The 21,847-nt window shown below is 47.0% G+C and overlaps 2 protein-coding genes across 3 annotated transcripts; both read right to left on the bottom strand.

Annotated features, from left to right (window-relative positions):
• Nucleotides 1-151: 151 nt before the first annotated feature.
• Nucleotides 152-17,457, bottom strand: UBE2G2 (ubiquitin conjugating enzyme E2 G2). 2 transcript variants are annotated; one of them, XM_054282846.1, is made up of 6 exons: nucleotides 17,391-17,457; nucleotides 12,016-12,051; nucleotides 11,884-11,929; nucleotides 6,498-6,616; nucleotides 2,895-3,035; nucleotides 152-1,202 (listed from the first exon to the last, which is right to left on the bottom strand). In XM_054282846.1, exons 1-6 carry the CDS (start codon nucleotides 17,431-17,433, stop codon nucleotides 1,090-1,092), a joined length of 498 nt encoding a protein of 165 aa, XP_054138821.1. In that variant the 5' UTR covers nucleotides 17,434-17,457; the 3' UTR covers nucleotides 152-1,089. The 2 variants fall into 2 exon arrangements, with proteins under 2 accessions (XP_054138821.1, XP_054138820.1); XM_054282845.1 differs by lacking the exon at nucleotides 17,391-17,457 and having other exon boundaries at nucleotides 12,016-12,225.
• Nucleotides 17,458-19,008: 1,551 nt separating this feature from the next.
• LOC128941039 (small ubiquitin-related modifier 3-like) lies at nucleotides 19,009-21,192 on the bottom strand. The gene is made up of 4 exons (XM_054282949.1): nucleotides 21,172-21,192; nucleotides 20,748-20,876; nucleotides 19,377-19,448; nucleotides 19,009-19,071 (listed from the first exon to the last, which is right to left on the bottom strand). Exons 1-4 carry the CDS (start codon nucleotides 21,190-21,192, stop codon nucleotides 19,009-19,011), a joined length of 285 nt encoding a protein of 94 aa, XP_054138924.1.
• Between the last annotated feature and the right edge of the window lie 655 nt (nucleotides 21,193-21,847).

Genomic DNA, 21,847 nt, shown 5'->3' with positions numbered 1-21,847 from the left:
AGCAGTTTTAGGAACTGACCAGCTGGAATTTCCTGCACCCTGCACACTGGCTACAACACTGCAAATGTCCAAAGCACACCTAGTACCATCCTCCAGCAAACAGCCCATCCTCTCTGGCTCCTATTTAATACACAAGAGCACTCAGGTGATTTTTGTAACTCCATCATGCTCACCTTGGCTCGTTCACCTGAAAATGGGGCACAGGTGTGATGGCAGAGCAGTGCCAAATCCTCTCAGCACTCACATGTCACCAGAGTGAGCTGGTATTCTTGCAGAGCTGTGAACATGCCCAGCAGAGCAAAAACATCCTCACTGGATTTTCCAGCTGCCAATGACCCACCTCAGCCAGGTGACCTTGCACAATGCAGCCTTCACACCTTGTGCCTCTGAGTGTGGAGTTTACAGCTGAGTGTCCTCAAGGATTAATAAAGCAGCTCTTGGGATTGCTGCCAAGCCAGCAGTGACTCAAAGGCTCAGTACAAACTCACAGTGGTGCATGGCAACACCAGGCCATTCCAGACCCCAGCCAGCCCTCACAGCTCACTGCCTAAAGCTCCTTTCTTTGCTAACACACCTTGACTACAGCTCTGCTTTACAGCCTCTCCTGCTAACTATACTCTTCAAATCAGCTCTGACTGCAACAGCTGCCCTCAACCTAACAAGTACAGAATGGATAGAGTAATTCCTGTCTACTGCTGCTCCTGATGCAATGCTACCTATAAAAACACAACTAATTCTGCCAGCAGATGATCCAAACCAACACTGCTCTCCAACAGCAGATGGGTGAGGGAGGGCTGCAGATTGCCAAATCTCCAGGCTTTCCACACCACAAAGGAAGGTAGCAACAAGCAGCCTTTGAAACAGCATTGTCTCTGTATTTTTCTCTACCATTGAATCCCTTTTCCACACAATTTAGTGAGTGAACTAGAGGCTTCTCTGGAGCAGTGGAAGAAAAGAGATGGTAAATAAATAACGAATTATAAGAACTAGGCCAATAGTTTTACAAAGTTTTCCTTTTTGGTACCAGCACTGAGCACTGCTCGTTTCCAGGTGGAGAGAAATACAAAACACTTCAGTCTCTCTGTGAGCTTAAAGTCCAAGTGACTTCTGCACAATCTGCTTGGCAATTTTGTTAAATTGTTCTCTGTCTTCCCGCCACATCTTGGAGGCGTCTACATTGGCTCCACTTTCATCATTTGGCTCTGAAACAAGAAAGACAAAGGCACGTGGGCAATGGAGCCTCTTGCTTCTTCAGGAATGTCACTTCCCCAAGGGTTTGAAACACTTCTTTAGAAGGCAGAAACACCACTACAGCAAATGCAGTGACAGCTCCTGCATTCCCAAAAGGCTCTGATTTGAGCGACCACAAGAGAAAGGGTATCACAAGAAGTTTGAGTTTAGGCAAGAAACAAGTGGCACAAGATGTGGCACCCCTGTACTGTCAAGGGCTTTTAAAATCACCTGTCTCTCCCTGCACAACGTTTTTTTTCTTATTCTCCAGCTTCCCAGACACAAAGCCCCTCCAAGCAGGCCACCCAAACAGGCTGTCCCTTGCTGGGATGGTTTGTTCTATTAAAAACCAACAAAACAATCCAAGGACACCCATAGAATATGCTTTCACTTCTGCAACGCCTTTCATCAGATGATTTCAGAATGTTTTATGAAGCACAGGGAGTGCTGAAGTCCCAGGGGCTCCCTGTTTTTTATGGAGGTAAGAAGGAACCCAGGATTTACAAGGTCTGTGGGCAGCAGGACACTGCCCTGGGGCTCCAGAAGGCACTACCACACTCTGCTCACCTCTCTTGTCACACCAATCACACCCACCCCAGCCCAGTTCATGGCAGTATCTGGGTTCCATCCTTCTCCACGTGGTCCTGATGGTGCACCTGAAAAGCCAGCAGGCGAGCAGGTCCCCAGCCTGGAGAACCTGGGCTTACACACCTGCACAGCCAGGGCTCAGAGGTTTCCCTGAAAGAAGCTGGCCACTGGTGTTTTAGCCTAATTTCTCCAAAAGCCATGGGAAAACAGGATGCAGAGGCAGAGAAGGAGACCAGGTGGCTCCCACACTTCCCAGTCTAGGTGAGGCTGCACCACAAACCAAACCATGGGAATCCCATGGGTACTGTTTGTCTGCTCAGCTTCCCAACTGCAGGTTACTATTCCAAAGCTAAAATAGCCCCTTGCAGGAATCTGTTCCTTGCTCTTTGGTCAACTTTGCAGCTTCTAAATCAATTTACCCTTCACAACAACTTCTAAGGGACATGGCTCTGCCCTCTTCAGGCAGTTCGGTGGCTCTGTCCACTGTGTGGAAAAAGCTCCATCTTTCAGAGAACTTTACATGACAGAGCTGATCCACAGCCCTTGTTAGATTTATGAAAAAACATTTGAAAGGCTCCACAAAAAGTTTTTCACCTCAGGTCTCTTCTCAAGAAGCCTTCCTCTGAACCAGGGATGGCAGAGAGGGGAATAACAAAGACAAACAGAGTGTGCTGGCTTCTGAACCAGAGGCCATGGGCTCCAGTTTACTGTATTGGTTTGGTCTGATAACCCTTTAGCTGCCAAAGCCAAATCCAACACAGCTTTAAAACATAAAGAACAGCACAGCAAATACAGAGAGGGCTTTGTCCAGCTGAGCCTCTGCGACCACCTGATCCATCTCTACTGTCTCAGGTGCTACTAACCTGGAAGGAAAGCCTTGCAGTAACCCCCATTACTAACTCAGTTGCATTTTTTCCAACCCTTCTCAGAAGACTGGTTCACTAATAAATAAACAAATCCCAAAGCTTTAAGAAGTGTGGTTGCTTCTGAGCAGCTTTCCACGTGCTCTGCTCAGTGAACAAAGCAAAAAGCAAGAGGCTACACTGAGGAAGGGCTGCCAGGACAGCAGTGCTCACCTGCCAGCATGCTGACAACAGACAGGAGGATCTTCTCCACGCTCTGCACGGGGCTCCACCGCTCCGCGCTGCTCTCGTAGCCCATGGGATCATCCCCAGGAGCATGGAGGATGGAGATGCACACCCTCCCATCTGGGTAAACTGCACAAAAAGCACACAGGATTGCTTGTTATTTAGTGGAAATGATCAGCATCTCCATCTCTTGGGCACAGATCAGCCTTAACACTTAGCTCTTCTATGGTTAAAACTAAATCCGGGTTTAAATTTCCTCTATAAGCAAGAGGACAGAAAATATGAAAGACAAATCCCCAGGACAAATCTTCTTTAAGCAACTCCTTCCCCAAGTGCCTGTTGGGAACACTTGTGTCATTTAATAACCAGAAAGGCTCCATGGAAGAAATGAATGATGCAGCCTGGTGGAATAAGGCAAGAATTTATGCACAGACACAGCTCCAAGCAGGTAAGCAGTGCCACTCAAATGGAAATGAATGCACTGAATGCACATTGGAGTCCTCCACTGGACTGTGACCATGAAAAGCATTACACAAAGGAGGGAAAAGTGTTATGTTACATATATTATAAACATGAGAAAAAAATAAAGTGTTCTGTTAAATATATTATGAACAGTAGAACTGATCTTTCTTTTTGAATATTACTGAGGTGCACTCAGAAGAATTCCCACTACTTTTTTTTTTGCTTAAAGCCCAGCTGCATTAAAGCACCTGGAAAGAAAGAAACCTATGAATTAAGGATCCAGGTGCTTCCCCTCCCACCTTTAGCATAAGCAACAGCACAAGTTGTCTTCACAGAGACTGGACTCCACTGACTTGGTAATGAAACCAAACAAAGGTTGAAGAGGCACCTCAAAAGAAAACATTGCTCTACCAACATGGCCTAGTTCTCCTGCATGGCAGGCTCCTGAGGAATAACAATTTTAATGCAGTAATTTCAGGGCTTCTATTCCTCAGGTGACCAAGCTGGTGCCATTGCCAGGAAAGCAACACAAAACAAAAAGTGGGAATGACTGCTGGAAGCAGCTGTGCTGCTGCTGTGTTCCATTCACCCAGCTATGCCCAAGCACGTAAGCACTGTGGAGCACTTTTATTCCCAGTCCTTCCTGCAGCCCCAGGCTGGGGACTGGAGCTGCTCTAACCATAGCTGGGAGAGGTGAAAACAGCAGGGCAGGTGCTGAATCAGCACTTCCTGCAAGCCAGGAACCCACTGGCAGAAGGGATTCACTCCTGTTCCTGTGCAGTGCCTCATTTGAAACAGCTGGAGCACAGCAGCACAGGCAGGACATCAAAGGCTGGTTGCAGGAAGATGTATGGATCCTCTCTGCTCTGCTCAGGTGAGACACACCCCTGTCCAGCTGTGGGGCCCCAACCTGAGGGTGTGGAGCTGTTGGAACGAGTCCAAAGGAGGCCACAGAGAGATGCCCCTGAAACAGGCTGGGAGTGCTCAGCCTGGGAAAGAGAAAGCTCCAGGAGACTTCAGAGCTCTTTCAGTGACTAAAGGGGCTCCAGGAGAGCTGGACAGGGACTGGGGACAAAACATGGAGTGACAGGACACAGGGAATGGCTTCCCACAGCCAGAGGGCAGGGATGGATGGCATATTGGGAAGGAATTGTTGAATTGTTCCCTGTGAGGGTGCTGAGGCCCTGGCACAGGGTGCCCAGAGCAGCTGTGGCTGCCCCTGGATCCCTGGCAGTGCCCAAGGCCAGGCTGGACAGGGCTTGGAGCAGCCTGGGACAGTGGAAGGTGTCCCTGCCCATGGCAGGGGGTAGAACAGGATGGGTTTTAATTTCCCCTCCAACAATCCTTCCCAAAGCACCTATTAGCTGTGATGTCCCCACACTGATGCTCAGTGCCAATGCAAGCAATACCATTCATCACTTTTTAGTTACTTTTGCCAGGGTATCCAAGGACATTTTAATATAACAGAAAACAGTTCTGTGGTATCCCAATACCCCCTTCACACAAGATAAACTGCAAAGATGAGGGGACACAGCAGACTTTTAAAACATTTTCCTTGTGATTTCTCACAGGGGGAGAAAAAAGTAGAAAAAGCACAGCCCAGCCACCCCTTTCTGGGTAGAAGCAGCCCACCACAGCCCCAGCTGAGAAGAAACATTCAAGTGTCTACTTCAGGTCATCTCAGCTTCAGATTAAGAAGACTCAGAGACACAGGGCTTTAAAGAGCTGAGCTGACCATCCAGTGTGTTCCAATTATGCCATGGAACAAACATCCATGTGTAAAGCCACTCTAACACAGGAGTCAGGCAATTTGTGCCTCTCCACACCCCACTCCTCCTGGCAGTGCTGCACACAACACAGCTGCAAGCAGTGAACCTCAAGCCAAGGCCACATCTGGAGCTGCAGGGACAAGGGTTTGCTCAGGGAGACCAGTCCGGGCAAGAAGTTTGGGTAAATTAGTCCAGCTGCAGCAAGGTGCTGACATGGCCACACTGCTTCCAAGTGCCAAAGTGCTCCAGATGTGGTGCCACAACGCCCTGGGAATGTCCACACAGTTCTGTGCTGTGAGATGCAGGTGTGTCCTCCACAGGAGAATAAAGATGTGGATTAAATGGGCAAGAACCTTCACAAGTGGTGCTTCCAGAAAGGAAAAACAGAGAAACTTCAAGAAATTGCAAAGTTCCTTGTAGATAGGGTGAAATAAATTGATTGCCAGCTGAGATTATGACCTGTGTTTTCCAAGTGCAAAAATGTCAGCTGAAGAGGCAGCACTAGGCAGGAGCACAGCATTTGCCTTTTCCTTAAGGAACCTTAAGGGTTTTTAAAAAAAAGTTGAGGTTTTTTTCATGTCCAGGGCTCAAACTTGTGAGCTGTATTCCTTGTCAATGCAATTACTCCCACTGAAGAGTCTTCAGATAATATTGTCACCATCACAGATTCACTAAGGTTGGAAAAGGTCTCTAACTCAATCAGTATCACAGAGCAAAGGCCAGCAAAGTGTTAATATTAAACACCTGTAAATGTGTTGTCTGCTTGGACAGAGCACTGTGTTTCAGAGAGATCCCCTCAGAAATGTTAAATCTGTGATTTCATGGGGCAGAAGCCATGCTGCCTAATAAAGTTGCACCCATGAACAACTTTTCAGTCAGTAAAATAATACCAAAATACCTAAATACAAGCCATAGAACAAGACTGAGTTCACGGTGTGTTGGGACAATGCTCTCAGGCACATGGTGGCATTCTTGGGGTGTCCTGCATAGGGCCAGGGGTTGAACACCACGATCCTGATGGGTCCTTCCAAACTCAGCATATTCTATGATTCTGTGTCTGGAAAGAGCCTGCATTAATTCACTAAGTCTCACATCCTGTACAGAAGATTTAAAGGCACGGAATTTGCTGGAATCCTTTTAGGATGAGCAAAAATTTTATGAGGAATAATGGGATAAAGATAAAAGGACCTTAAGACAGAGCAAAACTGCTGGGCAGCTGAATGCTCGTGCTGCCTGCTCCAGGTTGGGGAGGGAGAGAACCACCCTTGGGAAGGATGCCAGATCTGCTGCTGCAAAAGTTTCTTTTTAAGCTGCACAAGCAACTGCAACCCCCCTGTGCATCCTGCTGCATCAGACTCACTGTTGGGATGGAACATTTCACAGGTGAACCTCATCTTGGGAGGGCTCAGCGGGTAATCCAGCGGGAAACTCAGGATAGCAGGGAAAACCCCATACTCAAAACAGGTGTCTTCAGGACCCCTGGAAACAGAGCAAATGTTATTCACCAAAGTTTTAAACAGCTCTTTCACCCAAATACTTGTCTAATGAGATGTTTGAGGCATGGGTTACATCGTCTTCTCCAGGAAACAAAGAGTTAAGGCGCTCTTACCCCACACCTCATAAACTTAAATCCAAATATGAGGCTTGGGAGGCAGGGGGGAAATCAAAGCTTGCACGCTAAATTACTAGGAAGGTCACAACACTGTTTAATTAGCAGGGTGTGTCTGGATATAATTGGAGTATCTGGCTCCAAGGCATGTTCCAGGATTTGAGTGTCTGCACGTCAAGCGAAAGCAGAGGCAGGTGTGGGACTCCTGTGCCTTTGAAGATACTGTTATGCTCTGCAAGACAGAGATGTCAAATGCTGGAGCTCAAAATTAATTTATAAATGCCACACAGATCCCAACTGCCAGTATCTAGCACAACCACAAACACTTATCACTGTCTGATGCAGAAAGCACAGCAAAGGTTTGGAAAAATAAAAACACAGCTCAGAGACCATAATTGTCAGAAGACATGCAGGACAACAATGTGTCTTTGCAGACTTCAGCTATTGAGTTTGCCCTCCCTCCAGTGCAGGTGGAGAACAAATGGCTTCATCAGGGCTCTTGTAGGAACATTTCCTTATTGTGTTCACAATCTAGTTCAAAGTGCAGCCGAGTTGAGAACATAAAGACAACTATTTTACCCTGCCTACATAAAACACTTGTGGAAAGTGAGCAAAAAACCAAGTTATTTGTGAGCAAAAAACAAGTAATAAATCATTAGCCATGATGTATTCAAACTTGATGAACCTGGAGTTACATCTGGAAGTTGTAACACAAACATGATTTCCCTTGATTGGAAAGATGACGAAAAAAGCTTCAGCACCAAAAATTGTTGCCAAGGAAACCTCATGTATTTAGTAAAAGGCTGTTGAAACAAAGGTTCCACTGTCTGGGAAATAAGGGTTAGGAATATATTCATGCTTCCTCCTCCCAGTCTACATTCTCCATGCCAGAAAGAACATTAAAGTTGGTGAGCAGCAAATCCTAAAGCACTGGAAGACTTACTCTCTCAAACTTGGGGATCCAAAAGACTTGGCTTAAATCACAAGAACTTGGCTTAAATCACAAAACCTATGTGATTTAAACATGAATATTGACACTGGCAGGTAAGGTAAGAGAAATGCACCAACATTCTGCAAGAATGAAAGCCAAACTGTCTCAACCACTTTGCTCCCTTTCTGGCCTTTTCCCTAAATTTAGTCAGGATTCAATTCACATCTGAGAGTAAACTGAATGCATTTTTTCCTGACCATTTTAATTCCAGCTGCATTTTAAAGGCTTATTGTTGAACTTCTGAGAGTATGTACATACAGGCATTGAAAAGCTGGTGGGTGTCTATGTTCTGTTTTGAGAGCAAACCCACAGCCTTAAGGGCTCTTCTGTCAAATACACTCAACCCAACATACTCCATTTTAGGCCCTGTATTATGTGAGCAAAATGCTTTTGTTTCAGCCACTCAGCGCTGCCAGGATCAACTTCAAAGAAATTATTAAAGTTAATCCAAGACAGCATTTGCAGCTACAAAACACTCAGCATTTGAACTTGACAGCATCACTTTGAGCTCACAAAGGACATTGGCAGGGCCAGGGAGGTAAGAGCATGGCAGCTGCTGCCATCACCCCCTGCTCTGCAGTGATTCCAAAGCTGACAAGAAGGCAAAACATGAAAATGAGAAGCTCTGCCCTCCAGGAGCTGGCTGTAACTCATGCAAGGGGCAGAGAAGAGTGGTGGGGATCTTCCAAATAGTAGAGAGAAGTACCTTGAGGAGAACAGCTAATGGAAATTCGGAGAAAAGGCTCCTCAGGGGGGACCTTCTACAACTCCCTGACAGGAGGGTGCAGCCAGGTGGGGGTCAGGCTCTGTCCCAGAACAAGAGACAAATCAAGAAGAAACGGCCTCAAGTTACAACAGTGGAGATTTAGTTTTGATATTGGGAAAAATTTCCTCCCTGAAAGGGTTTTTCAGGCTGCCCAGGGCAGTGGTGGAGTCACCATCCCTGAAAGCAATCAAAAACCATGTGAATGTGGCACTTGGGGACATGGTTTAGTGGTGGATTTGTCAGTGCTTGGGGAATGGTTGGATTTGATGCCTTAACAATTCTGTGATTCTAATTCTATAATCACAGCTTCACATACATTTGCAAACAGCTTATTTGTGAAAAGATGCTGGAAAAACACCAAACCCCACAATCATCAGATGCCCAAAAGGGGAATGGAAACAAAAGTCATAAGCCTAATTATAGATCTAATTACCTTTCTAAACAGCTTTGTGATAAGTTGACTTCAATTTACTCTGTTTAGTTTTCAAGCAATCTTTAGGCTAATAAAGTTCTTAACCATTGCATGCTTTTGTGTCTTTTGGGGATAAACTTTAATAGCAACACACACTTGTACATGCCAACCAGAGAGGGCAAAACTTGGCCCTGAAATGTCAAATCCATGAACACAACACAGCCTGGAAGACCTCACGCAGCGCCAGGGAATTGAGCAACACAAGGCAAACTCTCCTGAAATGTTGCAAAGAGCTGGCTTTCAACAATGCTCCCCACCTCTGGTCTTCAGAAAGGTTTTCACATGGGTATTTTCAGTTCTGTGCCCATCACACTCATTTTAGGAGTGTAAAATCTGTTCTCTCCTTTATTTTATTATGGTCTTAACATTTATGCATTTTACATTCCTCCAGCATTGCTGCTGCAGACAAGAACACTGGAGATACAAATAATTATTATTTCCATTATTTAAAAATGCATTGTTTTATCTCCAAGTCAAGCTCTTATATCAATCTACGTAACATTACCCAGCCTACCTCTGAATTGACAAATGAGAGATGTCTTTTCTTTCTTAGGTCTCTCTTTTTTTAAAGTTATGTGCCATTATATAAAGCTTTATATAAATTGGGTGAAGGAAAGAAAGTATTCTGCTTTTTTCATAATTATGTTTCTTACCATTTGCACTTCATCTGGGTAAAAATTTGCAGGCAGCTTTACTCCTGTTTTCTCATCTGCACACCTCATTCCCTGAATCTCACACAGCACATCTGAGATCACACAACACTGGAGGAGACCACCACAGACAAATACAAACAAGTCATGTAACTTACTTTCCAAAGGCATTGCAAACACTGCTACTAACAAGATTTGTAAAGAGATGAAAGTAACCCAATGTGTTTGGGGTAAACATGTTTCTATTGTATCACACCTTCAAAATTGAGCAGATCTTAAAATATAACTTTATTATGACACACACACAATGCAGAAACCAAAATTAAAGCACCTCCGCCTCTCATTTTACGCTGACACAGACCTGAAGCTCAACACTCAGCACTTTAAAGGGCTTTCAAGTCTGCAGAGCAGCTCCTCTGTTCTTTAAGGATGTGACAGGAAACATCAGAAAAGGTGTTTTCTAGGCAATTCAGAAGTACCTCTGAGCGTCCCTCAGGAAACCTCTACTCAGGCACAGCACTTTGCTAGGAGGAAGCACCAATAAGCAGGAATTTCCTTCCATGTTCCAAGAAGTGCATTAAACCCTCTGGGATTTCCACACTGCCAGCAATCACAGCTGCCTGACCTGAAATCTGGCCCAGTACAAAGCAGATGTGCTGACTGTGCCTCTCACAGAAAGCCCAAGACCCTGCAGCCAAAATCTCTGATGTCAGGCAACAGAACAACCAATTTCCATGCTAAGTGTTTCTTTTCAGGGCACTGAGCTACCAGGAAGCACAACCTGTTATCCCAGGAGAAATCACTGCACATAAGCAGAGGCATTTGCCAACTCTTGCCATCAATGAGCAAAACAAGCAGTGGTAAATCAAACCTCCACTCAGCAAGGTCTAAAATAGCTCAGAGCCATGCAGCAGCATCACCCACACAGGCACTTTGTGTGCAATAGGGAACTCAGCTCTTGGATTGGTTGCACCCCTGAGCCCAAGAGACAGAAATCTTGGTTTTCATCCCTAGATAACAGATTCCAAGCAAACCCAGCTAGGAAAACTCTGCCACCCACACCAGCTGAGAATCTCCCCAGTCAGCACTGGTGGTTGCAGGGAAAACCTGCCCAGATCAGAACAGGCACAGAGAGAGCAGGGTCACAGCCACTGCCAGTCCTCTGGGACAACCCAGGCCTGGCTGAAGGAAAGGAAATCCCCAATTCTTACCAAAGGAATCCTGAAATACAGAGCCAGGATCCACCCCAACAACAGACCACCAGCTTCAAAGTGGACTCAGTGGTCTGGAGCTTCATCTTTTAATCGTGCAGTATTTGCATAAATTGTCAGATGTGAGTGACAAACGGCTTTTTACCTCTCCTCTAGCATTTTAGAATTTATTTTGTAAAAATCACCAGTTTTTCCATGTACTCAAAGTTCCCAAAGAAGGTACAGCATGAGTAGGAGTACAAGAAAGAGAGAAGACAACCTGTAAGATGCTGGGCAAAAAGATTTTGTGTTTTCATGGCAAATTTTGCTACCAACAACCACACCCATCAGCTGGGGAGTGGAAGAGAGAGAACACAGCTTTGTAAAAGAGTTTTCATCAGCCCCAAAACACAGCAGGTCAGGATCAGAGCTATTCATCAACAGAAGAGTGAATCTTTTTCTACACAAAACAACTGCATCCAACCCTTGACAACACCAACTGATTCAGGAAGTGTAAAGAACTTCAAAAGAATTTTTACTTAAATTTCAATACTTTTTCTGATCAGAACATCTCAATATTTCAAGAAAAAAAAATAGTAAGTAAACTAATGAAATATTGAAAGTAAACTAATTTTAGGCATTGATTTTTTTCTCCTGTCACTAATAATTTGTGTATTTTACTCCACTCAAAGCTTGTCCTGCACTTGCAGATAGGCAATGTTCCAAGGTATGTGTGATCTACAAGAAACTGTTTGTTTCCTACAGTGTTTGTAAATGTAAATAATATCCAAGGGAACCCAAATGAGGATTCTTGACAAATTTGTGAGCTTGTTATTATGACACCTGTACAAGAAGTTATGATAACAAGTTGTACACATCACCAATGCTGCCTCTGTCACTGTTTAAAGTCCAAATTAAGTCCCTGTTTGGATCAGAGGAGTTTCCAGCCCAAGGCAGGCCAATGCTGATGTCACACAGAACTGACAGTACTTTTTAAAATTCCTGCTCTCCTAGAAGCTCATCACAGCATCACAGCTGATTTCAGACACCAAACAGCATTTAACTCACATGATCAGGGCCTCCCATTCAAAGAAGTTCTCTTCATTCATGGGACCTGTGAAACAGAACAGAACAATGCTCAGGGCTACCTGAACACAAGGTCACAGCTCCAGAGGGCACAAACCCTGCTCAGCTCCTCACCTGCCACAATCCCTTCTGGTGGGTTCAGGGTCAGCTCTGCAAAAACACAAACACAAGGAAGACTGAGGTGATTTGTGAGCCCAAGCATTTCAGGGGGGGTGTGAGTGGCCATGGCTTAGCACAGGGGCCCCACCACCACTGCTTAATGCAGGACAGTGTTCTAGACAAAATTATTTGGCACTTTGGGGTTTTTCAGGCTCCTAGAAAACCTGAAAACTAGCCTTGGAATCACAGAATTGTTTAGGTTGGAAAAGACCTCTGGGATCATTGAGTCATCTGTCTTCACAGAGGCAATAAATTAAACCTGAGAAGGAAGACAAAAACATTTCACAAAGCCTGGGAAACACTCTTTTCTTGCACCTCTGTGGTATCTGCTGCAAACCATAACAGCCTGAAGTTTGTATTCCTGTAACCTCTCCAGGTTTGATGCACCTCAGTGCAAAACCCAGAACAACACAAAACCAGGAGAAGCAGACACAGGAGAATTCAATCCAACCTCCTGCATGGCCTGAAAAATGTGAGTTAAAAAAAAAAACCAGCATCAATAAAACAGCCATGGCTGCACAGAAAGTTTGGATCCATCAATCCTCACTTTCTCTAGGAAACAATCTTTAGCATCACCTCAAGCTGGTGAAGGCCAGTATACCACGTGCTGATAAAATAACAACCAGATTTTCTCCATCTAGTGGACTGACCATCAGTTTCCAGGCTCTGATGTTCTGCAGGGAGACAGCAGCAGCTGAGGCACAGCTCAGCCACAAACAGGCAACCAATTCCTGGGGGCTCAGCACCAACCCCAGGGCTCTGAGTGAGCCATGGGGCAGGAGGGGACACTCCCAGCTGCTTATGCAGCACTGTGTTTCCTCATCAATGGCCTCTGGAGCACCTCAGTAACACACAGAGCACAGCCAGAGACACTTGACCTAATTTCTGTCCAGGCTGTAGGTGAAAGAACAGATTTCTGTCTTAGAACAGCTCCTTTAGTGCAGCATTCAAAGATGCTGAGATGCATTGCCAGGAGAGATCTTCAGTTTGCTCAGAGTGCCCTTAACCTTGGCACAGCCCTCTCTGAAGTTCCAAACCCAGCAGCAGACTGAAACTCAGCCCTGCTCTTTTCCACACGTCCTGGCATTCCATGGCAGGTTTTTCCAGCTTCACAGTGGGTCTCCAGTAGCTTCTTGTTGATGTTTTTAGACAGAAAGAGGGTGATGTCAAACACAGGAGCTCCTGGAATCATTTTGCTCCATCTTGTGGTTCTCTCTAGGAAGAAAATGCCTCTGATGTTTCCCTGGAAAAGCTGGTGGGCAGCCACATGGAATTGTGTCATACAGCACTCCTAGGAGAACAGGGGCAATGAGAATGAACAGCCAAAGCCCAGAGCAGAGTCTTCATGAGGACAGAGGTTCCATTCTCCACTTCTTGCTCAGCTCCGCCCTGAGAGAAAGGTTTCCATCTTCAAGGATCAGGTAAAGCAGAATCTGGGCACTCAGAGGCACAGGAACTTTGATTTTCCATCTTGTGGTTCTCCCCAAGAAGAAAATGCCTCTGATGTTTCCCTGGAAAAGCTGGTGGGCAGCCACATGGAATTGTGTCATACAACACTCCTAGGAGAACAGGAGCAATGGGAAGGAATAAACAGCCAAAGCCCACAGAGCAAACGGTCTTCATGAGGACAATTCTCCACTTCCTTGCTCAGCTCCCCCCTCAGAGAAAGGTTTCCATCCTCAAGGATCAGGTAAAGCAGAATCTGGGCACTCAGGGGCACAGGAGCTTCGATTTTGAGTGGCTGCACATGATCACTGAGAAAGATCTCCAAGGGAATGGTGACTCCTACCCTGTGACTTCCCCAGAGCTGTTCAAAAGGAAACTGAGAGCCCAGCTGAACATGAAGCACAGGAGCTGACACAGCATCACTCACCAGAGCCTCCAAAGCAGGGTCACTCCACTGGAATGCCAGGGAGGTGCCCAGCTATTTGTCAGTGAGCAGCAGAAGGCAGTGAAGGCTGAAACCAGTGCTCTGATCACATGCAGAGTGACTCTGACAGAGCAGCTCGGCCAAACTCAGGGCAGAAATTTTCCACAATAGCCAATCTAAACCTCCCCAGGTGCAACTTTTTATTTGTTCCCTGGGAGCAGAGCCAGACCTTGTGACCTTAAAACAGAGCTGACACCAGATAAATGTGATGCCTCTATCAGGAATTCAGGGCAGGTTTGCTGCACACACAATCAGCCCTTTCCTTTTCATTTCCCTGCTCTTTGTGGAGTCATCATCAGGCAATTCCACCATGGAGATGGTTCTCAGGAGAGCTGAAAACACATCTTGTTAAAGCACTGAAGAGACTGAGAACATCCTTAAAAGAGAAGTTCAGCAGTGTGATTCCTAAAAACTGCAGCAAACCTGCAAGGGGATTAAAAGCCCAGGACTCAGGAAATACTATGGGCATGTGCTCAGTGCAGTATCTGACAGCATCTGGACTGAGAAAAAGTCAGTTTTCCTCTGATTCCACACAATCTCCCCAGGCACTAAGGATGGGAGGTACCCACTGAAGCCCTGCCAGGTTCAGAAGGTTTATCATTTCTGTGACTTCCCAAATCTCACAATTAACATAAATATTTTATTTTCAACCTGCCAGCACTTCCAGAGAAACCTGTTGGCATTACAATCCCTGCTGCCTGTTTGTGCCAGGAAGGAAATCCAGTGCATCCAATCAGGCACTGCAGTTCTCAGGTCTCTAGAGATTTAATTCTTCCAGATTTAATTCTTCCATTTTAGACTTGAAATTTCAGCCAGCACAAGACATCTTCAAGATCTGATGCTGTTTCTTTACTTCAAGAAACAGTACACACAGAAAAATAAGGTTTCCATCTTTTAACTCTCACAAATATAAGCTACTGAGAGACTTAGGTCAGGCTTTAATAATATTATAAATCTAGAATTAACAACAGGCACATGCTCTAATAAAAATGATGCCCTTTTTATATCTGATTTTTTTTTCAGCTTTATCCAAACTAGTTCTGGCAGAGTAGATAGTAAATCTGAAAAAGAAAGAAATCAAACAAAGATCTAAATGAGGACAAGAAACCCAATCGGTGTCATCTGGATGCCCACAGCTTCCCTTCCTTCTTCAAAAGGAAAGAAAACCAGTGCAATTTCACAGCCTCTCCCAAAATGCAGAAATATATCAGGTAGAAACTCCTCACAATGCCAAGAATTTTTCACAGAAGGAAATGATAAATCTTTAAATTAAGACTCAAACAGAGTGTGGGCATGCACAGAAAAAGATGAAAGACAAAAATTGAAAAAAATGGAAAGAATTAGAAATCTGGTAAGGAAAATACACCCACCAGCAAGGCACTGAGTGCCAACACCACTGTTACTACTAGAAGTAACTAAAGGGAAGAGATAGAGGAGAAGAGGGACAGTAAAGAAAAAAGAAATGTCCATAACTGTGTAGATAACACACACAAGATTTCACCCAGGCAGGAGAGGGTCACTGAAAACCATTCCCATGCCCACATTCCCCCAGGGCAACACAGGAGGGAGAAACTTCACACTGAGCTGAACCTCAGGCTCCAGCCCTGTCCCAAGGCAGGACTTGCAAAAAGAGGCAGCAGAACTGCCTATAGCCAGGAGCTATTTTTATTTTTCATGATAACTTTAGCTGGAAATCTCTACAGGGCTAAGAGACTGCAGAGCTACAATGAACTGCCAGTCTTTAGAGAGACACGAGGGAAAGGTTGTGAGTCCTAAGTGATTCTGGGGTTTGTGCTAAAGGGAAATAACAATGCACAGACACCAAAATGTGTGTTTTACTGCACTGCTGCAGCTCAGGTTTCCAGAAAGCACTGTGCACTCAGCCAGTTACATTCACTTTTTACAATACTGTGTTTTATTGGGCATGGGAAAGTGCTTGTAAAGGCAGATCACAGACAAAACATTATCTCTGTTCCTGCCTAGTGTTACCCTGGGAAACTAAGCAGAGAAGAGTCACCTCATGTCTGCCTTTGGCATTAAGTAAAAATCTTTCTGAGGTCATTTAATATAATTTTTCCGAAATATTTTGTTCATACAAGACACTCCAGTAAGATCTCTGTGCTCCTCAACAACAAAGGATCATAAATGTTTCTTTGTGACTTAGGGTACTGATATGAGAGGAGAGAAGCAGTGCCAAGATTTTCTGTGGTTGTTTTTCAGGTCACTGCCTCTGGATTACAACAGGAAAATGCAGATTTCTAGGGCACACACAGCCAGCCCCAGCTGGGTGGGGAGCCCTCGGTGCCCAAACCCTGTGTGACAGCTCAGCTCAGAGAGCTGCAGAGCAGCCTGAGAACAGCACAGTGCTGGCAGAAAATGTGTTTCTATAAATACTTTCACACAGGCTGGTTTATTCCTCGGAATGATGACAGAAACAAGTCCCCATGCCTGGACAGAGCACAGGAAGTGACCTTCCCTGGAGCACAGAGCCTGTTCTTACAGCACAGCTCCCACCAAACATTTCTCCATTCTCCATTTACTTCCTTGCTGTAAACAAAGCCAGAGCATTAAAGCACCTAGGTACACAAACAAGTATTTCTTGCCAACAAAAGGCACTTTTGGACATGTCTCAAACCCATCAGGGAGCAGATGAGCCATCCCAGAAGCTCAGGGATTCCCAGAGGTTTGGTCTCTGGTCCCTGTGGTGAGCGTCACTGCAGCCACATCCCACAGTGGTTTTTAAACAAACAAGTCTAGCCTTTCATTACTAAATTTGATTTCAAATCCTTTTACTAGCCATTCTGCTTCCATTAAGGACTTCATAGAATTCCAGAATCATTCAAGTTGGAAGGAACATTAAAGTTTATCTCATTTCACCCCTGCCATGGGCAGGGACACCAGCCCAGCTCGCCCCAAGCCCTGCCCCACCTGGCCCTGGACACTTCCAGGGACCCAGGGGCAGCCGCAAGCAGAACGATCTGCCCTGACAAACACCTGGAATTACCTCTGTTGTAATAACAGAGATTTCCATACAGATTCCCAGTATTCTGTTCCATCTGGAAAATTTAACAAGGAAAAACACCAAAATAACTGGCCACGTGCCCGGGGTTCCCAGCCTCCCCCTGGAACAGCGGAATCCCAGAGGTGTCACCTCGGTGTCCCGGCGGGACAGGGGGCAGGACTCCCTTCCCACAGCCCCCTCAGTGCCCCGTGCCCGTCCGCGACCCCCAGCCCGCCCCGGGAGCTGCATGGAGCCAGAGAGGAGCCGGGGCACGGCGACGCCCGCGGCCCGGCCTGCCCGGCGGCCGTCACGGCCCCGCCCGGCCCGCGGGCCCTCCCGGGCTTTGGGAGCGCTCCCCTTTGTGAGGGCAGCGCCAGGGGCCCGCGGAGCGCCACTCACGCTTGTACTCGGCCATGAGCCGCTTCAGCGCAGTCCCCGCCATGGCGCGGCCCCGCCGCCGCTTCCGGGTGCGCGGCCGGAGCGGCCGCGGGCGGGGCGGGGCGGAGGGCGGCGCTCTATCCGCCCGCTTCGCCTCTATGGTAGCGGCCGGTCCTCCCGCCGGTAGCAGGCGGAGCGGGAAAACCTCGGGATTGCCTATAGGAAACGATGGGGAAGATGCAAGAGAATCCGCAAAATGCCCCATGGAGCGGGGGTATGCGGGGCGGATTGCCCGGAGCAGCGCCCACACGGCCTTTCCTGCGCAGAGAGCGGAGAGCCCGGCCCGAGGCCCTGAGGGGATCCGCGGGATATCCCAGCCCAGCTACCGCCACCCTGGAAAAGGGAATATGCTGAAATCTGCCTTTCCAGCCAGATTTCAGCAAGAAGAAGCATAGATAACGTGAATAAACGTTAAGAGAAAAGGCTGGGGATGATTCCATGGAGCAGCAGGACAGCCTGAGTTAAAATTCCTCAGGAACGGGCTTCCTGGAGCCCAAAACACCACACAAATAATTAAACCTCAGCAAGGCTGGAGGGGCAGGACAGCAGCTTATTTGACGACACCTAAATGTCTCTCCTCACTGACTAGCGCTTCTGCACAGTTTGGTGACATTAAAAGGCATTTCCCCCTCTCATTTACCAAGTTTATATACCAAAAAGAGGTATTATAAAGAAACCTGAGGCCACAGACTTCCAGTGCCCACAGAGAAAGACTCAAAGTTAAGGGAGCAGGGCAAAGGGATCGATGCTGCCCAGCCCTCAGCAAACAGCTGGAATTTCAGTGATGGGATTTTTATCACCTTGCACAACAAAAAAACACAGCTACTCTATCACAAGCATTAAGTTTTTGGACCAGCTGCCTAGCTACCTCCAGCTCTGCAATAGTGCAGGACAAAAAAAAACCCCATTTCTGCATTAAAAAAGTATATTTTGGCCTACTTTATCATAATATGAAAAACCACATGTAAACCTGAAGTATTTAAACCCTATCCTAAGCACTGTATTGTGTTCTAGCCCCAGTCAAGGGCAGGATGCTGCCCAAGGGATTGAATGAATTTGTAACACGAGCTAAAAACTTAAAACCTGTATCTGGTTTCTCCCTTTTCTCAAGCACATCTTAAAAGGAAACTTTTACACTCACACTTGGCATGAAAATACATTGAACTATTTATATATTTTGAGTTAAAACAGAGGGACAAGACGAACCAGGAATGAACACTCAGTGTCCCAATACATGGATGAATGCTTAGGCCACAAGTTTAAATAAAGAAAAAAAAGAGATAATACAAACAGTATTTTTTAAAAAGGCTAACAACAGAGAGACAACATATATTATTACTTAATCTGAATTTTAAATGGTGAAATTCAGACACAGCTCAATCCCTGCAGATACTATTTTGACTTGTGCACTCAGAATGTCAAAGACAACAAGCAACTTTGGTAAATATCCTGAGAAGTTTCAAAGAACCCTGTGTGATTGGCATGTTCATCTGTTCCCTAATAAAATAGCAAATCCAAGGAGAGATGAGAGTGGGGTGTGATGGGGATCCTCAAACTGTTCTCCAAAAGATGCTGTGTCTTAGCACCCTCCTCCTGTCTGCTGCTGGTACACTTCGATCGTGTCATCATGTTCCATCTCCAGCTGTGGGAGTAACACAGGAATTATTTGAACATCTTAAAAACATAGAAATGATAAGTAATACAGAAAACTTGAAAAACACATGCTGACAAAAGCACCTGGCTCTCTGCTCCGAATCAGCATTTCAGGAATAACTTTAATTAACTAAGACATGAAACACTTCCCATCAGTCATCCTGCATAAATTTGTTGGAACATGCTAAACTCACAGCAACTATTTCAGGATCATTTTGATTTCAAGCCCCTTTGATCACCACTCAGACACCCGAATATCTGTGTAGCAATTTGCAGTAAGAGTGTTTTTCATACCTGTGCAGGTGTGTCTGCTTCTTTAATGGGCTTTCCATCAAACAGGAACATAATGTACCTCATTGACAAGCCCTGCAAGTTCAAAGTTACAGATGAGAAACCACACTTGATTTCTGAATGCAGACTAAGTGCTCATGGATTTACTGTCAGAACACATGGTAACAAAATTAACACCCAAAAGACAAGGGGGATGACAGAAGATAGATTTAGATTAGGTATTGGGAAGAAATTCTTCCCTGTGAGGGTGGGCAGGCCCTGGCACAGGGTGCCCAGAGAAGCTGTGGCTGCCCCTGGATCCCTGCAAGAATCCAAGGCCAGGTTGGACAGGGCTTGGAGCAACCTGGGATAGTGGAAGGTGTCCCTGCCCATGGCAGGGGGTAGAACTGGATGGGTTTTAATTCCCTTCTAACCCCATTCAGTGATTCTCTGATTAAGATTTAACCACCAGGACACTGAGCACATTTGTCTTGCTGTCTACATTGAGGAAGGTCAAATGGTGGTAACTTTACATTGCCCTTAAAACCTGAGTTACCACACTACTGAATCCTGTTCTGACAGTGTTTAATCACATGAGGAAGTCTTTATACCCTGCATCAGGGACTGAGGACCTTGCTCTGCCCTCTAAAATCCATGTGATTCACACTTGTGTCACACACAGGAATGCTAAAACTCCTGTGCCTCTCCAAAACCCCAGATGTGTCAGGGTGCAGCAGGCACAGAGCAGGGCAGAGTGTAAAGTTTGAACAAGCAAAGAAAGGATCCTGCAAGTAACAGACAAGGGCAAATAAAATCTGACTCTGTTTCCAAAGCCATTCACATGCCCACCCTTTGCTCTGTGTAAAATTGGGAGCTCCAGGCTCAGGAACTGAGCTGTGGGATTCATCCTTCTGTTCAGTTCAGGATAGCACTAAGGAATAGCCTGTGACACCTGTGGAACACAGGTCACAACTGTGCAATAGGCAGCAGGAGACACAGGAGGGGAGAAGAAAACAGTACATGAGGAAGCTGTGGCATAGAAGAATTTATCTTGTGCCGTTTTCCAAACAGAAAATGCACTCAAAGTTGATGAAGTTTTTGGAGATGAAGGTTAGTGAATTGTTTATGAGTCAGGATCGGAACTGGAGGAATTTTTGTAACTCTGTCACGGGACATTAGGGAGCACCTGAAGAGCAAGAGGCAGCTTCCATTCAGCATCCCAGCTCCTCATTCTCCCACACACCTGGACACCCTCAGCCTGCTCACAAGCATGTTCCACGAGGCGGGCAGAGAAGCAGCGAGGGTTCCACCAGCACGGGGACGCTTCCCCGGGCTGTCGGAGCCCTTTGGGTCCGTGGGAGTCCCCACGGAGCCCCGGGCCGTGCCCTCGCCTACCTGTCGGCAGCAGTACGCCTGCATGAGCTTGCTCAGGGGAGTGTGCCGCTTGATTCTGAACTGCACCACGGAGCCGTCCTGCCCGGCAACTCTCAGGTCGATGTGCTCGTTCTCCGTTTTCACACCTTCCTGGACGGAAAACTGCAGGATGCGGCGGGCTCAGAGCCCCGCTGGGGCCGGACAGCCCCCGCCACATCCCGCGGCACCTCGGCCGCTCCTGCTGCCCCCGGCCGGGGCACCTCGGCGGCCTCGCGCCGCGGGCGAGGCGGAGCCGCACCGCAGTCCCGCCCCGCCGGGACGAGGAGAGGCGGCCGCTCCTCGCTCCCTCCCTGCTGCCCGCTCCTCCCCTCCCGCCGGCTTCTCCCGTCCCGCCTTCCAGCGGCTCCCGTCCCGCCGGCTCCTCCCGCCGCACTCCCCGCCTCACCGGGGGCTTCTCCTCCGACATGGCGGGGGGCAGCGGGGAGATTGCGCTGGGGGCGTGCCAACGGCCAAGGGGCGTGGCGGGGCCGCGTGCAGGCGCGTCCCCGCTGCGCCGCAAGGGGGCGCTGTGCTCCGGAGCGGGGAGCGGCGTGAGGGGAGCGCCCGGGACGCCCCAAAACATCCTCGGGACACCTCGAAACAGCCCCGGGACGCCCTCAGAACACCCCGAAACAGCCCCTAGACACCCCAAAACAGCCCCTGGACACCCCCGGGACCGCACCTTCCCGGTCGCACGGCAGCTCCTGTGTGAGGGGAAACGGGACGAGAAGCCTTCCATCCAAGCACCCAATGTCTCCAGTCCGGCCCAGACCGGTGCTGGCGTGTTCAGATCCCCCTTAAGGGGAGGAGAGGCAAGTTCGCCTCGATCCACAATTGAGGAAAGAATTAGATTCTAAACATACCCGAAAGCGAGATTAAAACACAAACGAGGTTAAATGTTGGGATACAAAGTAATATTTCAACCTTTATTTTTTTTCATAAAGTGGGGATAGCCAAGAATAATTAAGTGAAGCAGAGGGAAGGTGTTACCACCATGGGTCCAGCCCTGCCTCACAGAGTGCAATGGGTCTTTAGCTTCTGAATTCCATCTGACAGCTGCCAGTGGAGGCAGCTGGACCAGC

The sequence above is a fragment of the Melozone crissalis genome, unplaced genomic scaffold (assembly GCF_028551555.1).
Source record: "Melozone crissalis strain CALT ecotype California unplaced genomic scaffold, PUWL_Pcris_2 ptg000034l_1, whole genome shotgun sequence".
Classification (NCBI taxonomy): domain Eukaryota; kingdom Metazoa; phylum Chordata; class Aves; order Passeriformes; family Passerellidae; genus Melozone; species Melozone crissalis.
The sequence above is the reverse complement of the archived record's forward strand: the minus strand, read 5'-3'. Positions and strand labels throughout refer to the sequence as shown.